Source organism: Mustela erminea, chromosome 4, assembly GCF_009829155.1.
Source record: "Mustela erminea isolate mMusErm1 chromosome 4, mMusErm1.Pri, whole genome shotgun sequence".
Lineage (NCBI taxonomy): Eukaryota > Metazoa > Chordata > Mammalia > Carnivora > Mustelidae > Mustela > Mustela erminea.
Window position 1 is genome coordinate 126,491,660 of NC_045617.1, and position 23,186 is coordinate 126,514,845.

The window sequence follows — 23,186 nt, forward strand, 5'->3', positions numbered from 1 at the left end:
ACTTGGTCTGAATTGCAAAGAGCCACTGGCCCCTGAGGTAAATAAGGCACATGACAGAAGCCAATCTGCATAATATCACACAACAGAGGCAAAGCCAGAACTGGAATCCAAGTTGTCCATTATTTTTTTTTTTAAAGATTTTATTTATTTATTTGACAGAGAGGAAATCACAAGTAGATGGAGAGGCAGGCAGAGAGAGAGAGAGGGAAGCAGGCTCCCTGCTGAGCAGAGAGCCCGACGTGGGACTCGATCCCAGGACCCTGAGATCATGACCTGAGCCGAAGGCAGCGGCTTAACCCACTGAGCCACCCAGGCGCCCCGAAGTTGTCCATTATTTTGACCTAGAAAACAACCACTCTCCTCAACCTCCTCCAACTGGGACCTACCAAAACAAGTAAAAAAACCAACAAAAGAACAAAAGATCATAACAGATTCATTTTTAAACCAAATTGACTTAATCATTTCCCATTATGGAGTGTTTTATAGATTAATCAGTGCTTCTAGTTCTAATTAAGCGACATCATGTAATTTTAGAACACTGCAGAACTCAGAGGAAGACGACAGTACATAGCACGTGAGAATTCTCAGATCTTGTTTGGGCATGTGCACTATACAGGAAGCAGTACAGTATTGTTTGAAGGTGGACTTGGATTGGCTGTGGATGTATTATTTCAGAGCTCTGGAGCCAAGGAAGTGGGGACAAAGAAGCGGGGCCACTGCCCGGGGACCCAAAGTGCCCAATTTAGGTGCCCCTGATGCCTACAGTCCCAATATTTGGGTATCTCTATTTTTCACCTTTCATGGAATACTCAGAAATGTTCCAGATTTGGGGCGCCTGGGTGGTTTAGTGGGTTAAGCCTCTGCCTTTGGCTCAGGTCATGATCTCAGGGTCCTGGGATTGAGCCCCACATCAGGCTCCCTGCTCAGCAGGGAGCCTGCTTCCCTTCCTCTCTCTCTCTGCCTGCCTTTCTTCCTACTTGTGATCTCTGTCTGTCAAATAAATAAATAAAATCTTTAAAAAAAAAAAAAAAGAAATGTTCCAGATCAGCACCATAACAATAAAGAATAATTCAAAAAATTAATTCAATCATATCCTGACTAGAGTATTAAAATTACTTAAAATTACACATCTATAAAAAGCTGAAGGAAGTACAGAAATTTTACCTCTTCTACCGATGACCACAAAATGCTGTATTAGCCACTGACTGATCCTCCAGCCCACATCCAAATACGTATGAGCCAGGAAGTCTACCTTCCTGCAGGCAACTAGCATTTCTCCTCTTCCTTCAAACATGGATGCACTTATAGCCCAGAAGGACAAATGAAAAGGACACTTTCTTATATGCAATTTGAGAACCTTGTTCCTTTGAAATGCATGCTAAATCATACAGTGTGTTTCTGCCTAAGAACCATTTGGCAGCTTCTTTTAACACTGTATAAGATAAGTAGTATTGGGCTAGAGAAATCACACCACTAATAAATGAATTCCTTTGTTTAGATCATCTCAAGCATCAGATAATAGAATATCCCTCTTGTAGGGGAAGAAAGCACCAATTTACACTGCCCTTTATGTTCTGTAATTCTATAAGTTCTAATTACTCTAAAATAAGCATCTTTTCAGCTAACAGCAATTACAGTATCAAAGTATCTATACCTCTCCATAAGAGACATGCAAACACCTCGATGACTAGCACAGGACACATTTCTAAATTAGAATCAAAACTTCCAACTGGGGGTGGGAGGGTGCCTGGATGGCTCAGTAGGTTAAGCATCTGCCTTCTGCTCAGGTCATCTGGCTCATGGGGCTCTCTGCTTAGCAGGAAGCCTGCTGAGGCTTCCCACTCCCACTCCCCCTGCTCTCCTCTCGCTACGTTCTCCTCTCACTGTGTCTCTGTCAAATAAATTTTAAAAAATTAAAAAAGAAGAAAACTTCCAATGGGAAGATTGGCAATGTAGATATGTGCGAAGAATACAGAATCAGAATGTTTTTGAAAAGTATTTTCATCTGGCTCATGTTTTCGTGTTTGTAACACAAATCACTACATAAAATCGTTTTCAAATTCACAGAATTCAAAAGACCATAGGGTTAATTAATTCAAGTCTGTCACTTTACAGATCAGGAAATTGATTCAAAACATTTAAATGTTTGGTGTACAGTCACACAGTTTGGAAGTAGCAGTACCTGCCCCCCCCGCCCCGAAAAAGTCTTCAGACTCCCAGACCTCAGAATTTTCACTATAAAATACTGCAAAAAAAAAAAAAAAAAATGAAGAGACTGGACTAATGTCTACAGTTTAGAACCATGTAAAACACACTAATGCATTATCCAGTGAAGAACAACAAAGAACAAAAATACAGCCAACAATTATCAGTGGAGTAAAAGCTAGCTGACCAAGTGGTAGACAGGAAACCAGGATATCGTCAATATTTAAAACATAAGTAATTTCCAATTCCTGTATGTAGTCTTTCAAAGTTAACAATTATTTCCCCATAAAAGCTGCTGCCACAGAAAAATGGACTTTCACTCCCTTTGTTTACTTTCTTAGAAAGGAGCACTGTAATCCAAAAATGTTACCAACAAACTCTGAATGATAAAGAATTAATTGTGCCCACCAACTAAGATATTCTTTCTGTAACCACCCATTCCCTCTATTTGCAAGGGAACAAGCCCTTCTAACAGGTGTGAAGCCATTGCACATGTGCCTCATACCTATACATCAAGAAGTGACAATGGCTCTGTTGCCAAACATTAGACTTTCCAGTAAATCACCATGAGCTGGAAGGATGAAAGAAACATTTTAAAAAGAAGCCAGATACCCCCAGTTATACTACGTACGATTGTAATGTTCAGGCTTGTACCCATGGTAAATTTTTAAAAAAAGATTTACTAATCTTGCCATTTGCGACAACATGGATGGAACTAGAGCGTATCATGCTTAGCGAAATAAGTCAAGCAGAGAAAGACAACTATCATATGATCTCCCTGATATGAGGAAGTGGTGATGCAACATGGGGGCTTAAGTGGGTAGGAGAAGAATCAATGAAACAAGATGGGATTGGGAGGGAGACAAACCATAAGTGACTCTTAATCTCACAAAACAAACTGAGGGTTGCTGGGGGGAGGGGGTTTGGAAGAAGGGGGTGGGATTATGGACATTGGGGAGGGCATGTGCTTTGGTGAGTGCTGTGAAGTGTGTAAACCTGGTGATTCACAGACCTGTACCCCTGGGGATAAAAATATATGTTTATAAAAAATAAAAAATTAAAAAAAAAAAAAAGAAGATAGCCTAAATATAAAAAAAAAAAAAAAAAAAAAGATTTACTTATGAAAAAATGTCAGAGAAAAGCAATAACCTAATATGTTAATTTTTAAAAAACATTTTTTTCCCAATTTTACAGGTCAAAAAATGATGGTTTTCATTTTTTGGCTAGTATTAAGACTGGAGAGTTTTTATTTATGATCATATATTCTATTTCTTCTAGGAATTATTTATTTTTATCTTTTCATTTTTTTCCCACTTTTCTAGTAAGGCTATATTTTGCCCATTGGTTTGTTCTTATAAATATCTAGAACATAAATAAAACTGATTAATTTTTATCTCTAATATAAACTACTCAAAAAATATTCTGAAACAGTTTAGCATACTTTCAGTGGCAGAACTCCCATCATTAGTTGGTTTAAAATACATGTTCCTTTCAAATTGCAAATGATTATTGTACCTTCTTAGTTTAATTACCAAGAAGAATGCAAATACCAGAATTTGAATTTCATCTGCATTTGCACAATCCAGCATTTGTAATATCATCAATTTCAACACAGTAAAATAAATTTCTATAATTAGACAAGTGCTTTAAGGAAAATGGGATTAAAGGGTTAACATAAGGGGTAGAAAGGAAAGAGTTATTAATAAGGTACAGAGATATAATTTTTAATTATATAATTAGAAAGACAACACACACATTTATGTGTGTGTATATATATATATTTGTAACAAATTATTTATATAATAATTTCTTCACTAATAGAATCAATCACTCCATAATGATGTATCTACCAATGTTCTAACATAAAATGTGGTCTCTGTAGAATTCATTAACAATACAAAGTGTCCCAGATTAGTGAATATCAAACATCCACTTGGGCCATAGGTGTTATGGAATAAAGGACAGGAAGGAAATAAGAGATTTAGTCCCTGCCCTATTGCTCTGAGAAGTATCTGGGAAGCCAGGCATTTCCTGGCCTAGATAGGATTATGCTCCTGCACTGGCTCAGACCTCCACATTTCAAATGCATCAGCAAACCCACACGTGGACAGATTGAGAATAGTAACCAGGTAACCTGTCCAGCTAATTAAATGTTCTGCTATCAGGAACACCAGTAGATGCATGAGTCATGGACAGAAGGTGGCAAGGCTGTGTAGATAAAAGAAAAGCTATGAAATACTACCATATTGACCTCTTCTATACTGGATGGCACTGTGCCCTGGAGATATAAATCACCACACTTGAGCATGAAATCAAGCTGGAAAAAAACAGAGGAAATACAAGAAACATATCCCTGTCAAAATCCTTTTAAATATCTGCCTAACTGGCTAGTTCAGTGCTGGTGTGAATAACTCCTTTCAAGTTTAGAACAATATACTACCTCAAAGTTTTTATAACTCAGGGTTCCAGATACATTGATAAAGACTTGTATAGATCTGTAGGGAAGTTAATAATAAATTACCAGTAAACTTCATGCTTAAATAATAATCTCTTTGTGGTAAAAATCTCTTTGTGGTGTGTGTATGTGTGTGTGTGTGAAAATAGAGTTCCTCTCTCTTTCCTTTTCCCTTTCTCATTATCTCTCAAAGTGACAGTCCATACAATTAAAGCCTGTTTCTTTGTAAAGTATATGCTTACGTAGTTCTATTCATCCAAGTGATTTACACAGGAAATGATTTTTTACAGGTACTCAAAACTAAAACAGTGCTATACTTTGTCCAGTGTTCAAGGCTACGTTTAATGAAAAACTTTAAATTTAGAATGAAAAAAAAAATTGTACTGAAAAGACAAGAATTATTGAAATTTTAGTATTTACCTGATTTTTTAACTCTTCCTTGTACAGTTCTTTTTATAATTTGTGTCCTGGCTAAGGGAGGAAGACAGAACAAATGTACTTTTGTTTACAACTTTAAAAAGGTCATAAATAGGGACGCCTGGGTAGCTCAGTTGGTTAAGCCTTTGGCTCAGGTCATGATCCCAGCGTCCTGGGATTGAGTCCCACATCAGGCTCCTTGCTCCGCAGGGAGCCTGCTTCTCCCTCTGCCATTCTGTCTGCCTGTGCTCTCTCTGACAATAATTAAATAAAATCTTTTTTAAAAAAAAGGCCATAAATAATAAAAATAAATAAAAGAGTACATAATAAGTAATAATAAATAATAAAAGTAATAATATTATTATTAATAAATAATAATTATAATAAAAGAATACATACATATTGATGACTCTATCTTTCCCCATCCACATGCATTCAACAGGTTGCTATTAAAATGACACTATTGGTAACAAGCAGAATTTAACTATTTACAATCTTTTAACTCAATCTCTTTCTGGGATAAGTAATTGGCACAATCCAGGTAAGACTGTTTCTAAAATATGCACATACTATGACAGAAATATCACTTACAGGCTCCCTGATGCATTTCAAATCTGTTCTGCAATGTGGAATATCCATCACCCTGGAGACACTGTAAATCACTGAAGAATGATACAAAATAAGAACTGTGACTTACATAACTTAAAATCACTGAAACAGATAAAATTCAAACATCTATACACAAATCTAAATGAAGAAATTTGTAAGCATCTACCCAGAAAGCTACTTATCATAAACCTAATAAAGGTAACTAACTTTCAGAGCCAGAAAACAAAGTGTTGTAGAAATGACTGTAAATCACAGAGGTCCTAACACAAACAAACAATGTTGATTCCCCTGGAGTGTCCTGTCCGTGGGTGGGTCCAACTGGGCTAGGAAGTCTCTCCAGTTATTTGTTGTATTATATTGGACATTGGGTTCTACCACTCAGAGAAGTTATTAGAAATCATTTTGGGGGGAGGGAGAGTCACATATTTAAAAATATGTGTCTCCATTATCTTGCAACTCTCTTTCCAGTGTCACTGCCTTTTAGGCCACACAATCTAGGTACGTTTCTAGATAGCTCAGCCCTGACACAGAAACATCGGGGTGGGGGAGGGTAGCTATTTGTGAGATACTTAGAGACAGCTCCAACTTCTACAGTGGTTATGCTTTAAGCTCTTTTATTTTATTTTATTTTATTTATTTGACAGAGAGAAAGAGAGATCACAAGTAGGCAGAGAGGCAGGCAGAGAGAGATGGGGGAAGCAGGCTCCCTGCTGAGCAGAGAGCCCCATGCGGGGCTTGATCCCAGGACGCTGAGATCATGACCTGAGCAGAAGGCAGAGGGTTAACCCACTGAACCACCCAGGTGCCCCTAAGCTATTTTTATCTTGTCATTTTGTTTTCTCTCTCACCAACAGCAAAGGAGCTTAGCTTTTATTCAACCCTACACCTTCAAGAATCTTGACTTATAGGACAAAAACCTTATCAAGATTGCACTCTACTGAAGACCAGAGTTTTGTAAGGGCATTCAGGGGTAAGGGTGAAGAGGAGGGGCAGAGATTCTCCCAAGTAAAAATAATATCTGCCCTAACAGGGATTGGACACAACCTCCCATCTTAGTCACAGCAGCACCAAAGTCCAAATTCCCAATATTGTCAGGGTCTTCGACTGAAAAGCAGGTAACTCTAGTTCAGTCTAACCTGATCATATGTACCTTTCAATCTAATCTTACAAAACTGAAATGCCTAACTACTGCTTCCTTTCCCAGCTAGTCTCTCTACTAATATTTATGACTTATTTGGGCTATTTGACTACATTTTGTAGATTGACATCATACATTTGGGAAAATTGAGAGCATATTTTTTTTATACCATGACACTATGCTTAAAATTCACATAAGTTATCACATTTTAATAGACATGGTTAACTTAACCTTACATTACAACACATATTTTCTTCAAAATATGTATGATTATTTCAATCAAAATAATAATAGTCTACATGTCTATAATTCCTCTGATAGCTAAGTACTCTAAGATATTTTTCCCATTTATATCTCTCACAACATCCTGGTGAGGTAACTGATATTATACCCATTTTTCCAGATTAGAAAACTGAAGTTCAGAAAGCTTAAATCCCTTGTTCAAGGTCATAGAGCTAGTTAGAGAACTTGGCAGTGTATGAAACCAATTTGTCTAAACCTAACTGTAGTCTTATTTCCATAATAATTCTCCTTCAATCAAAATAAAAGTGCTTCAACTAAAACAAGATGCCAGTGCTACAATTTTTAAAACTTTTCAATTACCTAAAAAAATATAAAAACTCTAAGTTTACTGAAAAATAATTTTTAAACATAAGTACAAATTACTTTTGGAATAATCCACAATTATGACTTATGAATGCTTAAATAACCCCACCTTCCAGTACACTAAACAAAACACTCGTATGTGTGTGCGTGTGTATGTGTGCGTGCGTGTGCATATGTACACATGTGCACAGACTCAAAGGGATTTCTATGCCATTATCCCTAGGATTTAAAAAAAAAAACACACAAAAACCAACAACACAGCTCTGCACTTGTAATGTTAAAAGCAGATCTTGAGGCAATCAATTCACTGATGAACAACCTCTAAAAAATACAGGACTACTCAATGTGATATGGCAAATAAAAATAAGGATAAGATATATTTCCTACTTTTAAGGAGTTCTCTAGTGAGAGGACAAGTAATATATACAACATCTTCATCATCATCATCATTATATTAGTGATCATATTAATGTTAACATTCATTCACTGGATACCTATGATGTGTTAGGCCAGTGCTGACCAACCAAAATGTATTTGAGCCATATGTGTAATTTTCAATTTTTTAGCAACCAAATTTTAAAAAGTTAAAAAGAAAAAGGCAAAAGTTAATTTTAATTAATTTATTTAATCAAATATATTCAAAATGTTATATCAGTATGTAAATAAAAATTATTAATGAGATGTTGCACATTCTTTTTTGTATTAAAATCTTCAAAAATCTGTTATTTTACACTTAGAATACATCTCAATTCAGACCTAAATTTTCTTAAGAAGTACTTGATCTGTATTTAGATTTCACAGAATTGATAACTGAGAAAGGAGAATCACATATCTAGGTTGTATCAAATATACTTAAAAGTCTTCTAAAAACTGAATACCAAAAAAAGAAAAATTCCCTTTAATATTCATTAAATACATAGGGGCACCTGGATGGCTTAGTCATTTGAGCATCTGACTCTTGATTTCAGCTCAGGTCACAGTCTCTCAGGATCCTGGGATAAAGCCTCACATCAGGCTCCTTGCTCAGTGGGAAGTCTGCTTGAAGATTCTTTCTCCCTCTCCCTCTGCCCCTTCCCTCTGCTCACTTTCTTTCTCTCACTCTAATAAATAAATAAATCTTTAAAAAAACAAAATATATTCATCATATACACTGGCACAATTTGTTCACTTTTTTTTTTTTTAAGAAAAATTGACTTGATTTTGGATCAAAAGGTTACCAGGTTAAAATCCATATCTGTTCACATTAACTCACTCTTATGTCAAGTATTAACAGTGAATCCAAATGAGTATTTCCATACACTGGAAAGCAACTCTACTAGTGTTCTTTAATTTTTTTTCTAGTTTTTATAGTCAGTTATCTAATGCTACTATTAACTAAAATATTCTACATATTGATTCATGTTGAAAGATGTATAAAGTCATTATTATTGACTATAAAAAATTAAAATTTAATATGAATTCTCACACCTCCCTCACTAGGATCACAAACTTTTCCTTTCCTTAGAGCTTCAAATGACTGAGAAAAACATATATCATACTGCCTGTTTTCTTTATAATCACTAAATATTTGGCAAGCATCCTTTTTGTTTCAAGAAAGAAAAAAATCTTACAGTGGAGTAAATATTACAGAAATCTTTGTAAAACTCATCCATGATTACACCATGTGTGCTCGCAAAAAGGACAAGATCACTGAGTTCATGTCCTCTATTTCTTTCAACAGGTTTATAAACTGACAATGATTCATATATGTGAATGTACAGACTGAAAAATTTTAACTACAGTATGACATCTTTTAAGTCTGTTTCAGAATATAGGGAAATAAAGCAATAAAAGAAACATCAGTCTTTACTTTAAAAATTTTAATAAATGCAAATATTTCACTTGCCATAGTTGGATTCATACCTATTGTAATAGAAATTTTTTCATATCCATCTGAAATTCTTCTTTGGCATACAGAACTTTCAAAATTATCTAAGATATAAAATTGGTATTTCTCACCAAAATTTTACATTATTTCTTTGTAAATTTTTAAATCCTTTGAGAAAAAGGATATCTAAAGTAGTAACTAGGCAGTAACTCATATATCATACAACTTGTCTAAAGATAAAGAAATACACTTGAAATTTTTCAAATTTCAAATCAATTGATCTTTTATAGTGTTAGAAAAACCTTGTATTCTATAGACAACTGGCAACTTAATTAAATATCACTAAAATTTTATATATATTTTTTAATCTTTTCTAATAAAACTTCAGTAGCAAATAATTTATTTTCTCTCCCCAACTAGAATTGGTTTCCTTTTTTGTGAATTAACTCAAGCTATTTTATAAGCATCCAGAGTGACAAATTCACAGACTGTTAAAATTTTAAATGTATTCAATATTTAATTCAGATTTCAGGCAACATTAATTCTTTTTGATCTTTGAGAGGAAACTTCAAATCTTCTAAGGATTTATTTTAAATATCTCTTTATACTACCCACTTTATTTTCTTTAAAATTTTTTTACACAACAAACAGTTTTTTTCTACTTTGCTCCAGCAGAGCATACTGCAAATTAATCAAGGAATTTCCAGTCTCTTTATGTCTTCATTGCTCTGATCATAGTACTATTTCTGTGTCTGCATTCAATTCTGTGGCAGTAATGTGACTTTGTTTTAAATTCTAAAACTGGCCTATAGTTATTTGAACTGGAAAAGAATTATATTTTAGTTAAAAAATATAAACATTTCAATTTAATTACCAATGATGAGGTACATGTATCCCTGTAAGTCCTGATGTCTGCATAAAATCAACAAACGCACTACAATGTTAGATAGAACACGGGAAAAAAATCATTCTGAGTGAGTAATTAGTTGACATCAACAAAATCGGTGGTGTGTTTAAGTGAGAAATACACTGAAATGTAATCCTACCAAAACAAGAGAGTTATGTTTAATAGAAATATGTTTTATATTGCTTCCATTTTAAAAATTCATTTCCTCAGTCCTTTATCCACACCTTAATTGTTCAATAGCCACAGATGGCTTATGGCTACAATTTTGGACAGTACAGTGATAGGTTGTGTTTTCAGCAGTTTACATTTATTAACTTATGTAATTCCCACAACAACTCTTTAAACTATTTATTCTAATTATCCCCCATTACAGACAATGAAACTCAGGCAGAAGCAATTAAGTAACTTACCCAAAGTCATACAGCTATTAACCAGGGAGCCTGGGATTTAGACCCAGACAGTCTGACTCCAGAGACTCTTGCCCACTATCCCACACTGTCCAAAGTTCAACAGAGGCACAGACTTTAATGAGAGATGACACAAGAGGTGCCAGGTGTTTTAAAAATACAAACCAAACTACTTAGCAATTGGAAGTAGGGAGCCAAGACAGATAGGAAGGCACTGTGAACAGGAGAAAGACCTGAGCTTAAAGATACATACTAACGAAAAGGAAAAGCAATTTGTTGTAAGGAGTGGCTGAGAAATATGAGCATAAGGCTACTCGTCCTGAAGGGATAAAAGATGAGCAGCTCCAGTAGATCAACAAAGATGACTCCCAAAGGCATAGCCCCATCTTAATCCCTGCAATCTAGGGATATTAGTTACCTTCTATCAAAAAAGTCATGGCAAACGTGATTAAGGATCTTGAGATGGGAAGACTGTTTTGTTGGATTATCTGGGTGGGCCCTAAATCCAGTCACAAGCATCCCTATGAGAGGCAGGCAGTGAAAGATTTCACACAGACAGAAGAGGAGGAGGCCCTGTGACCAGAGAAACAAATTGAAGTGATGCAGCCACAAGTCAAGGGATGCCATCAGCCACCAGAAGCTCCAAGAGCAAGGAATGGATTCTCCTATAGAGCCTGTGGCGGGAGCACAGGTCTACCCCACACCTGATTTGGGAATTCTGGTCTCCAAAGCTATGAGAGGATAAATCTATTGTTTTAAGCCACTCAGTCTGCAATATACTACAGCAACCCCTAGGAAGTTACTTCAGGATTTCTCAAAACCTTGAGCATGCAAATGTACCTTATGAATCCGCAAGAGGGAAATCTAGGAAGCAGTGTTTCCCAATTTTTCATGACAGAATCCTCACTCCCTCTGAGGGGAGGGCTGGTGGTAAAAGAGAGAGAATCTGTTAACATCTGGCAGACCTAGCATTCTACTAACCATATCTGGGAAATTCTCAGCCAAGACACATTCTAGAAGGCATGTAATTTAGGCAAGTAAGTATGAACTATATTCAAACAACAATACAAAAAAAGGTTTTTGAGAAATATTGCAAAAAGCCAACCATTTGGGGTGAGGAAATCTAGCACATTATTGAACCTGGGCTCCAGGTGACTTCAAAGTGGCAGAAAACATGGCTTTGGGAGACAGGTAACCAGTTGAGCTAACCAACTCAGGTAACAATACAGTAAGTTGTAGTGCACTCTAGATGATACCACCACCTCTAGGAAGTGTTTCAAGTCCTATGAGGGACACAAATAAGCTCAAGTAGCTTCAGAGGGTGATAAATAAGAAATGGCATTAAAGGACAAAAAAAGAGACAAAATAGCAGTAACTTCAAGTAACTAAAGGGCTAAAATAAAAGAGAAAAAATGAACTACAAAGGGGTCAGTAAAAGCCAAAAATTAAATACCCAAGGGGTGTGACATCAGGCTCAGCACGAAGCCCTCCACAGATGCTGGCGTTAAAAAGCTCCTGTTTGAAAAAAAAAAAAAAAAGCTCCTGTTTGATCTGGATACTCTTGCAAAGACAGGAGGGCTAATTTTTGACTACTGTAGGACAAAATCCACAGGGGTAGGAAGTTGGCCTACAAAATCAATATGCTTCCTCCAACTCTAAGATTCTAATGCCCCAAACTGGCCACAGACCTGTTTGTCATACCCACATATATGGCTAGAATAATAAGTGAATAAAAAATATTGTGTTAAGCTTGGGGTAAAATTCAAAATATTTCATAACTTGTAGCACAGGTGCTAACCCATCAGAATGGTTGCCAGCTTACGTGCCTGTAAGTAAGTACACATCAGATGAATTTTAGCCTTCATAAAACTTTGACAAGTGCCCTAGTGTTGAATATGGATTTTTAGCAGGCAGGAATACAGATGGAAGAGCAAAAAATTAACACCACTTAAAAACCATGTATTTGAATTGACAATAGGTCCCTGGGCTTAGGAAACCACAAGATGGAAGGGAAGGATGACCAGGTAGGCTGGAAGCTACTCTCTCTCTACTGGACATCTGACCACAAACTCCTGGCAGCTGCACTCAGGACTCAGCAGCCACACACTTAACCACAGCCTCCAAGAGTCCTCTTGGCACCTTCTGCAAACACTACTTCCATGCCAAGAAGTCTGGGTTTAGTTTTGATTCCATTCTCTGTGTCTGTATCCCTCTCCCTTCTTTTCCCCTATTCCCCTAGCATAAATGTGGGTCCCACTGGTTTCAGGCTAATAATATCTACTTAGCAGCAACTGTCTAATAGGTTAACGCCCAACAATGGGCACTTGTATTTTCTTATAAGGTGGAGGTAGATTATGGCACTTGAACAAAGACCTTATTATCTAAATTTTACTGCATGTTTACTACAAGCCAGTTTCAATTTTATGTTTTCATCTCTAGGCCCTAAGACAAAGGGGAGAGAAAGTTCATTTTCATATTTGAGGGACTTATTGTCTAAATATAATAACAATGTCAGGCTAAAAACAGGAGTTGTTCCAGGTTGAATTGTGTACCCCTAAAAATTCGCATATGAAAGTCCTCAACCCCCACTATTTCAGAATTTGACTTTATTTGGAAATAGGGTTACTGCAGATAAAATTAGTTAAGATGAGGTCACACGAGAGTAGGGTGAGCCCTAATCTGACTGGTGTTCTTCATAACAAGGAGAATTTTAGACAGAAATGCACACAGGGAAAACATCATGTGAAGATGAAGGCAGAGGACAAGGGTGATGCTCACACAAGTCAAGGGATGCCAAATATACCAATAAACCACCAAAAGCAAGGGGAGAGGCCTGGAAGAGATTCTCCCTCATGGCCCTCAGAAGGAACCAACTACCTTGCTGACACCGCAGTCTTGGACAGCTAACTCCCAGAACTATGAGAAAATAAATTTCTGTTGTTTAAATCATCTGACCTATGGTACTTTGTTATAACAGCCCTAGGAAACTAATCCAGGACTCAAAAGTATTAAGGAGGGCACACAAAAGGTCAGACAGGGCCGGGGGGAAAAGGTCAGAGGAAAGTTTCTGCTCTTTGCGCTTCTAGTTGACCGTCAGGAACTACCAGGTTCGAAGCCAACCCAGTCCTCCCTCCCAGTGCTCTGCCTGCCAGCCACACTGACCTTCCTTCGGCTCCATAAGCTGTACTTCCTGAGCTTCATAGAGACTGCTCCCTCTTCCTCAAACTCCCACTGACTACTCTGTTGCTCACTATCCACCTATTGGGACTCCGATAATTCTAGACGTCAGTATGACCCTCATTTCTTCAGAAAATCCTTCCTGATGTGCTCTACCCTGACTGAATCAGAACCTCTAGCTGTTAGCAACACTCAAAGCACACAGCTCTTTCCTTCATAGCTCCTGTCACATGTCTCATATGTCAGTGACAATGGATTATGTGCCTTCCTCACTGGACTGCAGGATCCCTGAGGACAGCACCACAATCACTTTACTAATCATGACCCAGGACACTGTTAGGTAGTGGGAATACAACAGCTATTTGCTCAATAAAGTAAAATTCAATGTCCTTGGGTTTCTAATCTCACAGGAAATGCCAATGTCCTGTCTGCAACTTATGCATCAAAAGTTGTCTTACCAATCAGCTTTGACTTCTTATCTTAAAACACAAAAATACAAATACACTCTCATCTCCCACACTGCCAGTGGAGGTGCACAACTGACTCTATTTCTACAGTGCTGCATGAGTCCTCCCTCAGATTACCTCTCAGATTCTCAGCTGCCATCCACTTCTCCCCACCACACTGGGCACTGCCTTGGTCTTCTTACCCCCCATACCTAAGCCACCATACACCCAGCACATCAAGGTAAAGGGGCTGTGCTACTCCCACAACTAAACTTTTCCAATGAAATGTAAGCAGAATTCCAATACATAACACAAAAGGGATTACCACAAAGCTATCTGGTTTCAAGGTCAGGGGAGTTAGGGAGGGCTGTGGAAAAGGACAGAGTCCTTCCCATACAATTTGCCTCCCACTCCTCTCTGTGTCCCACCCCCTACCTCGAGCCAAACTTGAGGTACCTCAGGCAACCTAAGGCTCTTCAAAACACAGTTTAGAAACCACCAGCCCATCTGATTAAACTTACGTTTTCTAATAAAGAAGTCAAAGCTCTCAATTAACTATCATCTCCATTCCCAAAAGCCTAACCAAATAAAAGTATACACTTTTATGGCAGTGGGCATTTCATATCCTGGCTCCAATATTCCTTGTCATATGTATTTTTTCACTCATTCATTCATTCAGTCAGTCATCAACTATATGCTGATATTCCAAAAGGAGGGTTACAGGCAAGTCTTACCTTTCAAGACATGAAAAATGGTAGATGAGAAAGTTGAGTCTATCAATGCATGTCATAATAGTAATAGTAATAATAAAAATAGCAGGTAATATTTATCATGGGGGCAGAATTGGTAGAAATAGTCTATAAGCATTAGCCTTCTGAGCAACCCTATTGGTAGGGGCTGATTATAACACCAGTTTTAGGAATGAACAGGGTCTTGAAGAGGTGAGGTCAGGTCCTATAGCTAGAAAGAAGCAAAGTGTAGACTAAAAGTTAGATATTTTTGACTATGTTGAAGAGATATCTGTACCCCCATGTTCATAGCACCATTACTTATGATAGCCATAACATGGAAACAACTTAAGTGCCCATGGACAGATGAATGAATAAAAAAGTTGTGATACACACACACACACACATATACACACACACACACACACACACACATATATTATATATGAATATTATTCAGCCATAGCAAAAGAGGAAATCCTGCCATTGTGACATGAATGGACCTTGAAAAAACTAAAACAGAAGAGAAATACCTGAAACAGAGTATAAATACTGTATGATTTCAGTAATCTGTGGAATCTTTCAAAAAAAAAAATCTTGGGGCGCCTGGGTGGCTCAGTGGGTTAAAGCCTCTGCCTTCAGCTCAGGTCATGATCCAAGGGTCCTGGGATCGAGCCCCGCATCGGGCTCTCTGCTCAGTGGGGAGCCTGCTTCCCTTCCTCTCTCTCTCTGCCTGCCTCTCTGGCTACTCGTGATCAATGTCAAATAAATAAATAAAATCTTTTAAAAAAATCTAATCAAGAAAGAAATGAGAGGGACACATGGGTGGCTCAGTCAGTTAAGCATCTGCCTTCAGCTTAGGTCATGATCCCGGGGTCCCAGGATCAAGTCCCTCATCAGGCTCCTTGTTCACAGAGAAGCCTACTTCTCCCTCTGCCTGCCACTCCCCCTGCTTGTGTTCTCTCTTATACTCTCTGACAAATAAACAAATAAAATCTAGGAAGGAAGAAGAGGAGAGGAGAGGAGACTTATGGTTCCCAAAGGTGGGGGGTGGGGGAGAGTGATTAGAGGAAGGTAGTCAAAAGGTAGAAACTTCCAGTTATGAGATAAGTAAGTATTAAGAATGTAATGTACAATATAATGACTACAGTTAACACCTGCCACATGGTATATGTAAAAGTTGTTAAGAAAGTAAATCCTAAGGCTTCTCATCACAAAGAATAAAAAACATTTTTGTATATATATGAGATGATGGATGTTACTAAACTTATTGCAGTAATTACTTCATAATACAACTCAAATGATTATGTTGTACACTTTAAACTTATACAGTGCTGTATATCAATTATATCTCCATAAAATGGAGGAAAAATCATATCTTTTGTAATCTTTCATGTGATGGTCAATTGTATGCAACCATGGGAGAGGTTCAGGAAAAAAAAAATTTTTATTATATTCACAATTCCTAGACACAAGGAGGAACAGCACACCATGTAAAAGCCATAATGGGGAAACCTCAGGGTTGTCAAGAGGCAAAAATCAAAAGCAAGGGAAAAAATAAGGTTTCCAAGGGAAAGGTAAGGCAGGAGGGCAGGGCAGTTTCAGTTTGGTAGTCTGAATAATTTGCGCAGGCTCTAAGCTATAGGAGTGGTCCCTAGATGCCTAACACCTAGCCCTGGGATGACCAAGGCAGAATATCGTCTCCTGGGGTGTAAGGGCCCAGACAGAGGAGGTATGGCTCTGGATTGGTTAGTCTGATATCAAAGGCATGCTCCCAACTGGGCCCTTTGTTATCTCTATTTGCTGGCTCCAGGAGAGGCAGATTGTCCCTCGCCAGAAATATTTTTAAGATACTGAAACATTATAACACAGAAGATTTTAAATATGAACAATTAACCAAATTATGTGACTTTATACCTTCCAATCCCTGTTCCAGCTGCATCCCTAGTGCAGCAAAGGTGTGACACTAAGACCAGGAACAAAGTACAGGCCCTAGTAAGGAGCATGATGACATACCTAGAAGGTTAGAAAAAGGTCCACAGAAAAGACAGTGCTTAAAGTGGGTAGTAAAGGAGAAGCAGGAACTTGCAAGAGGATTAAAAATGGAGGACAGGCTTTCTAACAAAAGGGACTAACCTGTGAAAAGGTAAGCTGGCCAATCCAGTCAACTAAAAGTGCCTGGCTATTGCTAGAGCCAGGGTCCTGGGAGAACCCAGCAAGCAGAGGATAAATATGAGGGTAAGGACTCTGTATGAAAGGGCCACTAGCACCAGGGCAAGAATCCTCAATTTTCAATTGGGGGTATAATAATAAGAAATATGAATAGATCTGCATTTTAGTTCAACTTCTCAAAAGTTTATTAAGTACAATTATTGTCTAGCCACATATATAACAGAAAAGTTTAATGCCAGAATATACCAACAAATTCAAAATATCATATTAAAAAAGGCAACCCAGGGGCATCTGGGTGGCTCAGTCAGTTAAGTGTCTACCTTCGACTCAGGTCCTGATCTCAGATCCTGGGATTGAGTACTGTATCAGAATCCCTGCTCAGCGGGGAGTCTGCTTTTTCCTCTGTCCTCCTCCTTCTCATGCTCTGTCTTTCTCTCTCACTCTCACTCTCTCAAATAAATAAATAAAATCTTTTAAAAAAATACTTAAAAAAAAAGACAACCCAATAAAAATACTGGCAAATGTACAAACTGGTATATTCTAGAAGAAACACAAATTGCCAGTAATCACATGAAAGATGCTCAATCTTCATTAGTAATCAGGGAAAAGCAAATTAAAACCACAATGAGATAATATTCAACACCCACTAGCTTAGCCAAAGTTTAAAAATTTACCAAAATCAATTATTAGCAAAAATATATTAGCAAAACATATTTGTATATATTACTGGTGAGAATGAAAATCAGTAAGACCCTTTACAAGATAGCAGTCAATTGTATACCAATGTTGAAATTGTTCATACTCTAAGATGTAGCGTATACCCTAGAGAGACTCCTGTTAATGTCACATAAAAAATCTTCAGAGAAAGAGTATTTGTAAAAGCAAGGCCTGGAAACAATTCAGATGACCAGGAACAGGAAAACTGATAATTGTGGTATACTCAGAAAAATGAATGTTACACAGAAGTGGAAATGAATCAAGTATATTTATTCACCTCAAAGTTGATAAATCTTATAACCAATGTTGAATGAAAAATATATAGAATATATAGCATGATATAATCTTTATAAATTATAAAATACACAAAATTAAATAATATATTTATTAACATGCATGGATGACAAAACCCTAAATAAAAACAAGAGCTTAAGCAAATGTCATGATCCCGATTATCTATGGGGCTTAGAAGAAAAGAACAAACAGGAGCTTTCATCAAGATTCTACCATTTTTTAAGTTAGTAGTAGATTCATTTACTTACTATGTTTCATAAATTACTGAGATATTACATATTATTTTGCACAATATAAGTATTTCCTAATGAAAAATAAATAACAATAAAGTACATGGCACAGAACAGGCTCTTAAGAAATTACAGATTATTCCTTAAGATGGAAGGGCTTAGAACACATGACTAGGATAAGGCAGGGAGAGGGATGAATGAACAGAATGAAAGAATAATTGGCATGCCCAGGAAGTGAACAGTCTCAAGAGCAAATAGAGAAGGTCTGGTCTAAAAAGTAAGGAAAATGGCTCCCAAAACTGGGGAAAAGGATGGGTACAGATGGAGACAATGCAGTACTGGAAAGAGAGGGTATTTCAGGAACTAAAAAGACTCAAAGACAGTATATTAGAATAAAAAGAAAAATAAGACATTCAAAAAAATTCTTTAGTTTTGATAAAACCTAATAAAAATTACCATTTGGCCAATGTGCAAAAGTGATGCTCTGAAACAAATTATAAAGAAAATCAAAAGAGTAACTCTGACCTCGGATACGGTAGACTCCGCCAAGATTAGAAAACCAATCTCTCACTCACACATGTTCTGAGCCCCTAATTTCAGTGGCACATGACACTGGTTGCTAGCCCAGAAGAGATTCATGAGACACTGAACTTGAAGTTTCCAATGACTTGGTCCAAAATATTAGGATATTTTGAAAATATTCCAAAGGGGGGAGGAAAGACCTAGATATTAGATTGCTATAAACTTGAAACCCTAGAATTAATTATCTGTCTTACATTAAAACCTTGAAAACTGGGAGGAGTCAAGATGGAGGAGGAGTAGCAGACAGATGACATCAGGTTGCAGGAGTTTACCTATATCTAACCATTCTGAATGCCTACAAACCCAACAGGAGATCAAAGAGAAGAGCAGCAATTCTAGACCACTTTCTGAAACGTAGGACATGCAGGGAAGTGAATCTGAAAGAATGGGAAGATAAACTGTGGGGGAAGGAGTGGGTTCCCAACAAGCGGTGGAGCAACAGAGCACAAAATCTGAAATTCTAAAAGTCTGCTTCACTGCAGTGCATTGCTCCAGAGGCTAAGCAGGTGTGGAGCCATCGCGGGGACAGTGTGGTTTCAGGTCCCATGGGGTGACTGAAAGATCGGGGGTGTCTGAGTGGCAAGCTGCCAGGTATGAGAGCGAGGAAGCCAGCAACAGAGACGGAACTGAGGAGTGAGCTCTCAACTGAGGGTTACATTAAACTGTGATCTGCAGCACAGTTAGACCACAGCTCTTTGAGCAGGGACCCCACAAGATGCAGATCCAGGGAAACTCACCTACACCCACCGGAAGAGCAAAGTGGCAAGAACTGGTGAGTTTGGAGACTCCAAACGCTGTGTGCCACAGGCAGAAATGCTCGGTCATAGGCCAGGTGAGCTCGGAGCACAGCCAGAGATCAGGGAGGTGGGAGTGATTGAGCATTTTTCTCCAAGGACGTACTAAGGAGTGGGCCCCTGAGCTCTCGACTCCTCCAGGCCAGAGATTAGGAAGCTGCCGTTTTCATTCCCGTCCTCCAGACCTCCACGGAAAGCATTCAGGTAACGAAAGCTCCCAGAAGTGAACCCAAGCAGATTACTTAGCCTGGCCCCTGGCAAGAGCAGGACAATTCCGACTTCAGCAAAGACATTTGAGAATCCTGCAACAGGCCCCTCCCCCAGAAGATCAGCAAGAACATCCAGCCAAGACCAAGCTCATTGATCAAGGAGAACAGTGGAATTCCAGAGGAGGAGAAAGCAAAGCATGGAATTCAGGGCTTTCTCCCCATGATTCCTTAGTATTGCAAAGTTAATTAAATTTATTTAATTTTATTTTTTCTTATTCTAATTTGTTTAAAATTTTTCCTCTTTCCTCTTTTAACTAGATCTTAACAATACCTTTCTAAAAAAAAATTATTTTTAAACCTTCATTATTATACTCATATGTTACCCTTCATTGTATCCAACTTTATTTTTTGTAAATATATATATAGGGTTTGTTTGTTTGTTTTTCTAAGAAATTTCAGGATACAATTTCTTCTAATAGATCAAAACATACCCTAAATCTAGTACAGGGCTTTGTTCTAGTCTCCAGCCTAAGCAAATTCTCTCCACTTTCTTTTTCTTTCTTTTTCCAACCAACTTCTCTTATTAATTCTTTTAAGAATATATTTTTAAAATTTTCATCTTTACAATCATATACCATCCTTTCATTGTGTTTACCCGTATTTTTAAATATATATAAGTTTTTCTTTCCTTAAAATTTTGGAAGGAAGTTTCTGCTAACAGAACAAAATACACCCAAAATCAAGTGGGTGGCTCTGTTCTATTCACCAGTCGTATGTGTGTGTGTGTGTGTGTGTATTTTTTTTTTCTTATTTTAGGTTTTTTTAAATTTCTTTTTTTAACTTCTCTTTACGCCCTTTCATCTCCCCCAGATCTGGGGTATCTTCTAATTTGATTAGCATACATTTTTCTGGGGTCTTTGCTACCCTTTCAGTATTTTGTTCTCTTGATCATATATTCTTATCTGAACAAAATGACAAGGTGGAAAAACTCACCACAAAAAAAGAACAAGAAGCAGTACCAAAGGCTAGGGACCAAATCAATATACACATTGGTAATATGTCAGATCTAGAGTTCAGAATGACAATTCTCAAGGTGCTAGCTGGGCTCGAAAAAGGCATGGAAGATATTAGAGAAACCCAGTCTGGAGAAATAAAAGCCCTTTCTAGAGAAATAAAAGAACTGAAATCTAACCAAGCTGAAATAAAAAAAAAACTATTAATGAGGTGCAATAAAAAATGGAGGCCCTTACTGCTAGGACAAATGAGGCAGAAGAAAGAATTAGTGATATAGACGACCAAATGACAGAGAATAAAGAAGCTGAGCAAAAGGGAGAAAAACAACTACTGGACCACAAGGGGAGAATTCGAGATAAGTGATACCATAAGACAAAACAATATTAGAATAATTGGGATTCCAGAAGAAAAAGAAAGAGAGAGGGGGGAAGAAGGTATATTGGAGAGAATTATTGTAGAGAATTTCCCTAATATAGCAAAGGGAACAAGCATCAAAATCCAGGAGGCACAGAGAACTCCCCTAAAAATCAGTAAGAATAGGTCCACACCCCATCATCTAATAGTAAAACTTACAAGTCTTAGTGACAAAGAGAAAATCCTGAAAGCAGCTAAGGACAAGTTTGTAACATACAATGGTAAAAATATTAGACTGGCAGCAGACACCTGACAGGCCAGAAAAAACTGGCATGACATATTCAGAGCACTAAATGAGAAAATCATGCAGCCAAGAATACTATATCCAGCTAGGCTATCATTGAAAACAGGAGAGATAAAAGGCTTCCAGGACAACAAAAACTGAAAGAATTTGTAAACACCAAACCAGCCTTACAGGAAAATATTGAAAGGGGTCCTCTAAGCAAAGAGAAAGCCTAAAAGCAGTAGATCAGAAAGGAACAGAGACGATATACAGTAATATACAGAACGATATACAATAACAATCACCTTACAGTCAACACAATGGCACTAAATTCATATCTCTCAATAGTTACCCTGAACGTAAATGGGCTGAATGCCCCCAATCAAAAGACACAGGTATCAGAATGGATAAAAAAACAAAACCCATCAATATGCTGTCTACAAGAAACCCATTTTAGACCCAAAGATGCCTCCAGATTATAAGTGAGGGGGTGGAAAACAATTTGCCATGCAAACGGACATCAAAAGAAAACTACAGTGGCTATCCTTATATCAGATCAATTAGATTTTAAGCCAAAGACAATAAGAAAAGATGAAGAAGGACAATATATCATACTCAAAGGGTCTGTCCAACAAGAAGATCTAACAATCTTAAATATCTATGCCCCTAACATGGGAGCAGCCAACTATATAAACCAATTAATAACAAAATCAAAGAAACACATTGACAATAATACAATAATAGTAGGGTACTTTAATACCCCTCTCACTGAAATGGACAGTTCATCAAAACAAAAGATCAACAAGGAAATAAAGGCTTTAAATTACACACTGGACCAAATGGACATCACAGATATATTCAGAACATTTCATCCCAAGAAACAGAATACATATTCTTCTCTAGTGCACATGGAATGTTCTCCAGAAGAGATCACATCCTGGGTAACAAGTCAGGTCTCAACCACTACCAAAAAAATGGGATCATTCCTTGCATATTGTCAGACCAAAATTCTTTGAAACTAGAACTCAAACACAAGAGGAAAGCTGGAAAAGACCCAAATACATGGAGGCTAAGAGCATGCTTCTAAAGAATGAATGAATGGGTCAACCAGGAAATTAAAGAAGAACTGAAAAACTTCATGGAAACATCTTCCTATGAACAATGCCAAAGGCAAGGGAAGCAAGGGCAAAAATGAACTATTGGGATTTCATCAAGATCAAAAGCTTTTGCACAGTAAAGGAAACAGTTAACAAAATCAAAAGACAACTGACAGAATGGGAGAAGATATTTGCAAATGACATATCAGATAAAGGACTAGTGTCGAAAATCCATAAAGAACTTAGCAAACTCAACACCCAAAAAACAAATAATCCAATCAAGAAATGGGCAGAGGACATGAACAGACATTTCTGCAAAGAAGACATCCAGATGGCCAACAGACACATGAAAAAGTGCTCCATATCACTCTGCATCAGGGAAATACAAATCAAAACCACAATGAGATATCACCTCACACCAGTCAGAATGGCTAAAATAAACAAGTCAGGAAATGACAGATGCTGGCGAGGATGCGGA

The 23,186-nt window shown here is 37.4% G+C and overlaps 1 protein-coding gene across 3 annotated transcripts in view; it reads right to left on the reverse strand.

Moving 5' to 3' along the window:
- Positions 1-23,186, reverse strand: part of GMDS (GDP-mannose 4,6-dehydratase) — a 622,428-nt gene that overhangs the window by 476,117 nt on the left and 123,125 nt on the right. Inside the window, exon 2 of one of the 3 annotated variants that reach the window (XM_032340948.1) lies at positions 5,669-5,739. The exons of the other annotated variants lie outside the window; for them this stretch is intronic. Within the exon in view, the coding sequence (XP_032196839.1) occupies positions 5,669-5,716 (48 nt within the window). The 5' untranslated portion in view covers positions 5,717-5,739. The remainder of the gene's footprint in view (positions 1-5,668; positions 5,740-23,186) is intronic. 3 annotated transcript variants of the gene reach the window in all.